Source organism: Arachis hypogaea, chromosome 4, assembly GCF_003086295.3.
Source record: "Arachis hypogaea cultivar Tifrunner chromosome 4, arahy.Tifrunner.gnm2.J5K5, whole genome shotgun sequence".
NCBI classification, from domain to species: Eukaryota; Viridiplantae; Streptophyta; class Magnoliopsida; order Fabales; family Fabaceae; genus Arachis; species Arachis hypogaea.
In genome coordinates, this window is record NC_092039.1 from 9,977,903 (window position 1) to 9,985,839 (window position 7,937).

Consider the following 7,937-nt stretch of genomic DNA (forward strand, 5'->3'; position numbering starts at 1 on the left):
TTGAAAAAAAAGAGACCAAAAATCATATAAATAAACATAATATTCATTACATGATACCTATAAAATTGGATGTTATTTTTTAACATCATTGGCCAATATCTCACTATCTCAATAAAAAGATACCCAAAAAAATAAACCATTGACAGAACTATAACTATTTACATTACTCATTGACACTACTAGTTCCTTCATTTTCAACAATTTAAACAAACAAGATTTTATATTGATCCTATTCCTTTTAGATTGCATGATGGTGACTTGCTCAGAGCCATTGACAAATACACCTCCTGGATCTCCTTGTGGTTGTGTGTGGCCACTTAGCTTCAAGTTAAACTCCACATCAGCATTGCAATATACAAGTTCTTCCATTTGGTTTTCAAGTTAGCTGAGGAAATTGCAGCCAGTCTTTTGTTGAGTCGCAACCAGGTTCGCATTGTTTAAATTGAAGGGCACAATATAGATTTACCTCAACAAGGACCTTTGTTTTCTTTGACTTTAGCTTGGACAAAATAGCTTCATCTACTAAGAAATTGCCTTCTCAATCATCTCTGCTCCAATAAATTCTGTGATTCCAACAGTAGCAGCCATGTTTGATGTTTCTTCTCTGCTTTGCTTGCTTGGTTTCTTCAATTTCATCTTTCTTAGAAGTTAGAACCCTGGTTTCATTCAAAACAGTAGAATTCATCTAATGTTCACATGGCATTTGTTAATGAGACTATGTGATATTATAAGTCAGAAGAAGAATGAGGGAACTGGCCTAGAAAACACTTGCTTCTTAGAGTAAAAAACTATATACTCACCAAATGCTTATGCCATGTCATTCCTAAGAGACCATCTCTGTCAGTGAATGCACGTTCAGCCATCATAAGTCTATCATTCACATCTCTCACTTTCATTTGGTACTCTTTCCATATTTTCCAACCTTTACTTGCTTCTATTTCCTGAACAAAAAGAAAAACAAAAGAAAAGAAAAGAAAACACTTTATTATATGATAGTTGTTATCTTAAGAACTTGTGTTTGTTTTAAGTTTAAACTTGGCCAAATGATACCTTTTTCTGGTCATTTATCTTGATTGCTGCTTTCTCAAGCTCCTTGATTGACTTCAATATAGGAGACAAATTCATGTCTTTATTTGAAATCTCATCTTCTAATTTCTTCACATTAAGCTGTGATTCAAACATTTTGGTTTCATGAATTAAGTATATGTAGCAAAAGTAATATAGAAAAAAAATAAATGTAAAAGAAGTTAACATAGCTTCAATAATGTAGAAACTATATTATAAAATATAATAGAGAAGGAGATATAGATACAAAAATTGAATATGTAACTCTACTGCAAGAATAATTGAATATGTAACTCTACTGCAAAATGAAGCTTCAGATCTTCTTCTGAATATCTAATTTCTTAGTCAACAATTACTCTCATAATTATCCTAATTGCATATTATCACAATAATTGAAGCTTGTGGCCCACCGAGTTCCTCTTTTTATATTATATTATATATCTACAACCCATTTCTTTCTTTAATCTTTATTAAAAAGGAGGTTGAATAAGTCATTGTAATTATCAAAATCCTGACTAATGTTATGCAGTACCATTTATTTTATTTGATTTTTCACGCATTGATTTGGCGTATTTGGACCTGCCTTTTCTATAGTTTATCCATAGCACTAACAAAAAGACAAAAGCAAATAAGAACGAATGCTTTATTTAGAATTAAATATTATCCTTGTCTTTATCTTTGGGACACTGCCTAATCTAACTTAAGCACCAGAAAGCAACTAACTAGGGAATCTTGTAAAGAAAAGAAAACAAAATTTATCAAGAATATTATGCATTCTAGACAGGGATGACAACATTTTTTTTTCCCCATTTGATTACCTTATAAACTGGTCCAAAACCACCTCTTCCTAATAAGTTGTCAGTTGAAAAATTATTTGCTGCAGAAGTAACCGTATCTATACCAAATAAGGGCAATTCTAGATCTTCCTCATCATGCTGACTATTTATTGCATCTGATTCTATTTCCTCTTTTATCTTTCCTGCAAAGTATAGTAGCATGCAATGTATAAACAAACTCAGTGTTCTATGCTCCTATAAATTTTGCTCAATCTGAATTTTGGAACTGAAAAATAGATATATGAAGTATAACTACCAATATAACTCTGTTTCTGTTGTAGACTTTTGTTGAACTGCCTTGAAGGCCTTTGAAATTACTCAATAATTAAGAATCAAACAATGAGAATTACTTAACTACCTTTTTTATGAATCTCCCATCTATAAATGATGATGGCCAAGCATAAGATCAAAATTCCAGAAGACAGCACCCAGATTATAGCAGAGATAATCTTTTGCTTCTTTTTCTTGAACTTGGGCAATCTTTTTTGTACAATTGCTTCTAAGAAATGTTAAGTTTAAAAAAAAAAAAAAGAGGACAAAGTTAGAAATGACAGAAGATGAAATGTTTATACATGTAAAAGGAAAGAAAAGTTTCAAACTGGGTGAGATAGTTTAGTACCTACATCTTTCCCTGCCATCTTTACATAAATATCTTCAGATGTAGTCATTAATTTCATATCCATCAGATTACCAAACCAATATCAATTACATAAATATTTTCAGCATGATCACGCTCAAGATGCTTCACAATGGGGGATTCATCACCCAAAACCTGTCATAACAAGATAAATTCACAAGAACGTTGCTTTGCCAACTTTGCTTCCGCAATCTCCATGATATACTTTGCAGCACTAAAACACTGAGATCCATAACAATTTGCAACAGTCAAAATCAATTTAGAATCTTTAGTTCAAACATTATAGGGCTAAGCAGATAAGGTGATGAATGATGATGATGGTAGTGGGATTGAGGACAACCAACTACCTCATTAGCTTTCTCCTCCGTAGCACAAAGCACAATAGCTCTGGGATGCTTTGAATCCAAACCAACCTCGCCATGTCACAGCAGCTACACAAGTAAACACATTCTTCAGGTCATATTTCCATTGATTCTTGTCGGTTAACAAATCCCATTGAAAACAAACATAGAAGGAACAAAATACTAGAGCTACAACCAAATTTCTCTTCAGGTTTCAGTATCATCAATCATCACAACAAAATAAATTGAAGATGACATCATACATAATTAAAGTTATTTCACTAAACAAAGTGATTCCAAAAGAATAGTGCTTAGAACCCTTGATCATGACAACTAACTCAGGATATTAATTCTCCATATCAATCATACATACGTGATACGTCTAACTTTGAGGGGTTATGCTAGGTAGCAGCGCAACAAATTGCCATGATGCACCAGGAGCATCTTTTGGATTTTCAGGTACTTCTTGTTATATAAAGATATCCAAGCAGCAATTATGAATAAAAACTCATTCAACCAAGTTGTAAACTATAAATGTTAATATCTTTTTTTTGTCAAACCTGTCTAGCAACTCCCAAAAATCGAAGCCCATGCTCAGCAAACTTAACAATAGTTGCATAGCCTTTCTCCTCACATCCTCTTTGCAGTTGCAGAGGTTCAATATCTAAACAGGGAGAAAAGAATATTGTTAAGTCCACTGCACAAACATAATCAGCTGGTGCCAATAGCAGAATATTTTTACCTACTCAGGAGCACCTTTGCTGGATCTATGCCAATTTCCATCAGATTCAATGTAAGTTAGAGCAGTCCTCTTGTCTCCAGGATTGAAAGGGAAAAAATGGACCTCCCTAATTCCAGCTCTTGCCTGCAAAATTTACATTAAGATTTAGAAATTCTTACCTTTAAATTCAACATATATTTTTTCCCTTTTAGTTTCTTATATTGAAAAATCAATTTGGGAATATATTTACCTCCTTTGGATCAGCAAGCATACCAACAATTGCGGCATCTATAGCATCTTGATTCTCAGTTCTATATGGAAGACCAAGTTAACATGGACACTAGTCTTCAATCGCTGAGACACTGTGAATCAATAAAAACCTAATCCCCAAAAAATTCAACCAAAATGAAACTAGTCAATGCATTCAGAAACCTTGATTTCACAAACAAGTTTATAAGAACACAAAATAAAGAACTGTAATCGTTACAAGTTCTTATCATAGAATAGGAAATAGAATTAGATTTAGCGATGGAACATAGGATAATATAATTAGAATTAGCGATGGAATTTAATGAAAGAAAGTAGCGATGAAAGAGAAAGGATATTAGGGTTACCTGCACAGCTGAGGCAAGATCGAAGAGAGAAACGCAGCAACACACGGAGAAGAGCAAGCACTAGTGGCGAGATCGAAGAGAGAAACGCACATTAGGGTTCGAACGGGAGCGATGCGAGCAAGGCCGACGGAAGGGGTGCGACGGAGAAGAACCGGGAAGGGGTGCGACGGAAGGGAGCGATGCGAGCAAGGCCGATGGAAGTTGAGTGCAATGGAGGTTCGGTGAGACGGCGGTGCAAGGTTGATAGCGCCACCGATGAAGCATTCAGAGGGGATGAATGTGGAATCGTGAGAGTGTGGTGTGAAATGAGGAGGGATAACTGTGATCCTCAAATGTTTATTCATATTTCCGACGGAAAATTTTAAATTACAGACGGAAAATCCGTCTGTAATAATTTAATTAAACGCAGCATCTTGTTTATTTAGTTACAGACGGATTTTCCGTCTGTAATTATTTCTCACGAAAAAATTAATTTTTCTGACGAAATTATCGACGGATTCTTTTTTCCGTCTGTAATTTATACTAATTTATTTTTTTTGTTTTCCGACAAAAAATCTCTCTGAAATTCTGTCTGTATTTCCGTGGGATAAAATCCGTCGGAAATATCCGTCTGTAATAACTAGTTTTCTAGTAGTGAATTAGTGAACATGATTTAAAGAAAAAAATTATTGAATACAATCCAAAGTAACCAAATTATCTTTTAATTGGTTTGGATATAAATTTTTCCACTCTTGAACCCAAATCAACTCTATCCGACTATACTCCTAACCAAATATGTTAAATACTAGAAAAAAATAGGATAATATATTAAGAGCAATGCTAGGGGTCAGCAACATTTGTGATTGGTAGCCATTAACTAGCCATCAATGATGATTTGATAGTGTAAGATTGGTGTGAGATTTCATCAAATGGCTCACCTTTCTCTGCTGGTTATATGCTAGCCAAAATGCAATAAAATTGCTGGTCCCCTAGACTTTTCCATATATTAATATATTAACAAGAGTAAGTCATACGAATTGCTGTAAAAAAGAAGGTTGTCAAAAGTGCTCAGAGTATAGGCGGTCATGAAAAGCGATCGTCCAGATTAAGTGATAAATTTTTATTTAAATGAAAGTTTTGTTCTGGAATGTTAAGGGATTGTGAGTAAAGAAAAAACTGAGATGATGAAAAGGGTGTGCAAAATGTATTTAGTGAATTTCATAGGGCTTATTGAAACAAAAAAAATATTGTTTGGATAAAGGTTTGGTGTCTTGTATATGGGGAGGTAATAATCTGTCTTGGGAAGGTCTGGAATCTGAAGGGAGTTTAGGAAGTATTTTGTGTTTATGGAAGAATGATTTTTTTTAAATCTCATGTACAAAAAGGTAAAAGATGGGTGACAGTGAGGGTATAATAAAAGAAGTTAAATTAAAAAGTGCAATTTGTATAATATATGATCCCCATATTAGAGAAGAAAAGTTGGAGTTGTGGTATGAGCTCATGGGATTGAAAATGAGATGGGGTTTGCTGATTTTATTTGGAGGAGATTTCAACGAGATTATGAAAACTGAAGAGAGGGTGGGATGTAAAACATTGTCACAGAGTAGTAACGAATTTAAAGAATGGATGGATAACATGGAATTGCTAGAACTGGAATTATTGGGCGAAAAATTCATGTGGTATAATGGGAGGAGTTGCAACAGAATAGATAGAATTTTTGTTGACAGTGAATGACTAGAGGTTTTTGACATGCTCTATGAAGGGCTTGAATAAGTCAATGTCTAATCATTGTCCTTTATTAGTGAATTCAGAGGTGGTGGATTGGAGCCTTAAACCTTTTAGAACGTTGGATGCGTGGTTAACTTCATAGCAGCTTTGAAGAAACAGTAAAAAAGAGTGGGATAAATTGAAGTAAAGTAGCATAATTGATAAAATAGAAGCCTTGAAAAAGCCACTAAAAGTGTGGAACAAAGAGAAGTTTGGGAACACTGATTCCCAAATTGAGAAGATTGAGACAATAATACAAAAAGTTTATGAAAGAATGGAGGATGGGGTGGTGGATGATTGTCTTGTAGCAAGGAGTAAGACCCTAAAGATTTTAACTGAAAAGTGGTATGACAGGAAAGAATTATACTAGAAACAACTATTAAGGTCAAAATTTTTCTCAGATATGGATCGTAATACACATTTTTTTCATAATATAGCAAAGAATAGAAGACATTGCAAAGTTATTGGCTCAATTTGTATTGGCGAAAGACGGTTTGAAGGTCCGAAAGAGATACGACAATTTTCATGAAACTGTACAATTTTCATGAAACTGTACACTAAAGATCAACACCTTCATGCTGGGTTCGATGATGGGCTGGTGAATAAAATTACAAATGAGGAGGCTGATTGGATAGAAAGAATGCCGCTAATGAAAGAGATAAAGGATGCGGTTTGGGATTGTGAACCATCTAGAACTCCAGGTCCAGATGGTTTCAATTTCAAATGTATAAGGAAGCTGTGGGGTGTGGCGGGTGGGGACTTTTGTAGTATGGTGCAAGACTTTTTTGATAAAGGGACGCTCCCAAAATAAGCTAACTTAACTTGGGTGGCGTTAGCGCATAAGGAAGGAGGGTCTGATAAGTTAAAAGATTATCGCCCAATTAGTATAGTGGGGTGTATATACAAGGTAATAGCAAAGCTACTATAAAAAAGGCTTCAACAGTTGATGATTACCTTGGTGGGTGAAGAACAGTCTGCATTTATAAAAGGGAGGAAGATTGTTGATCGCGCATTAATAGCTTGTAAAGCAGTTCATTCGTTAAAGAAAAAGCTCCGGCTTGGTTGATTAAACTTGATTTTCAAAAGGCTTATGATAGGGTCAGATGGAGTTTTGTGAATGTAGTGTTGGAGAATATGGGTTTCGAAGGAAAGTGGAGAGAGTGGATTCCATGTCCATCTTGGTGAACAGAACACCAACCATTTCATTTAAGCTACAAAGGGGTTTACATCAGGGTGATCTATTATCCCCATTCTTATTTGTTCTAATTAGTCAAGTGTTGAATAATATGCTTAGAAGGTTGTCTGAAATTGGGAGAATAAAATCTTTGGAGATAGGTAGAGACAAGATACAAATCTCACACTTATAGTTCGCAGACGACACAATCTTGTTTTGTCCTTGTGACATTGAGTCTGTGACGAACTATAAGAAGTTCTTACAGGGCTTTGAGATTATGTTTGGTCTAAAGATCAATTACGACAAATCTGTGGTCATTGGCTTAAATTGTGGAGAGGAGACAATTGATGAAGCGTGTGGTATCTTGGAGTGCAACAAAGCAAAACCTCCGATCTGGTATTTGGGGATTCCTCTAAGGGCAAATCCAAAATGTGTGAAGACATGTGATCCTATTATAAAGAAAGTAGAGAAAAATTTTAAGGGTTGGGAAGGAAAGTTTTTAACAAAGGCGGGTAAACTAGTCCTTATAAGGGCTGTTCTAAATAGCCTTCATATCTCTTATCTTAGCATACTCAAAATTCCTAAGGTTGTCGCTGCAAAGATTGTTTCTTTATAGTCAAAATTTTTTTTGGGATAAGGCAGATGGTGGAAAGGGTATGCCAACGGTAAAGTAGAGTGTTGACAAAAATAAAAAAACAAAGGAAGTTTAGGAGTGGGAGACATTTTCTTGAAGAATACTGCTTTATTATTTAAGTTGTGGTAGAGGTTCAACAAAGAAGAATGTCCACTTTGGAAGAAAGTAG

At 34.8% G+C, this 7,937-nt stretch overlaps 1 protein-coding gene across 4 annotated transcripts; it reads right to left on the bottom strand.

Annotated features, from left to right (window-relative positions):
* LOC112796201 (G-type lectin S-receptor-like serine/threonine-protein kinase At4g03230) lies at positions 1-4,547 on the bottom strand. 4 transcript variants are annotated; one of them, XR_011880918.1, is made up of 12 exons: positions 4,215-4,547; positions 3,851-3,980; positions 3,622-3,744; positions 3,440-3,543; positions 2,886-2,969; positions 2,521-2,760; positions 2,260-2,400; positions 1,884-2,044; positions 1,051-1,167; positions 801-941; positions 467-656; positions 1-385 (listed from the first exon to the last, which is right to left on the bottom strand). XR_011880918.1 is itself a non-coding variant. In XM_025838553.3 (11 exons), the coding sequence occupies exons 6-11, from the start codon at positions 2,582-2,584 to the stop codon at positions 642-644; spliced, it is 639 nt and encodes a 212-aa protein (XP_025694338.1). In that variant the 5' UTR covers positions 2,585-2,760; positions 2,886-2,969; positions 3,440-3,543; positions 3,622-3,744; positions 3,851-3,980; positions 4,215-4,547; the 3' UTR covers positions 1-641. The 4 variants fall into 4 exon arrangements, 3 of the variants coding, with proteins under 3 accessions (XP_025694338.1, XP_072091146.1, XP_072091147.1); XM_025838553.3 differs by having other exon boundaries at positions 1-656; XM_072235045.1 differs by having other exon boundaries at positions 1-656; positions 3,626-3,744; positions 4,215-4,544.
* Between the last annotated feature and the right edge of the window lie 3,390 nt (positions 4,548-7,937).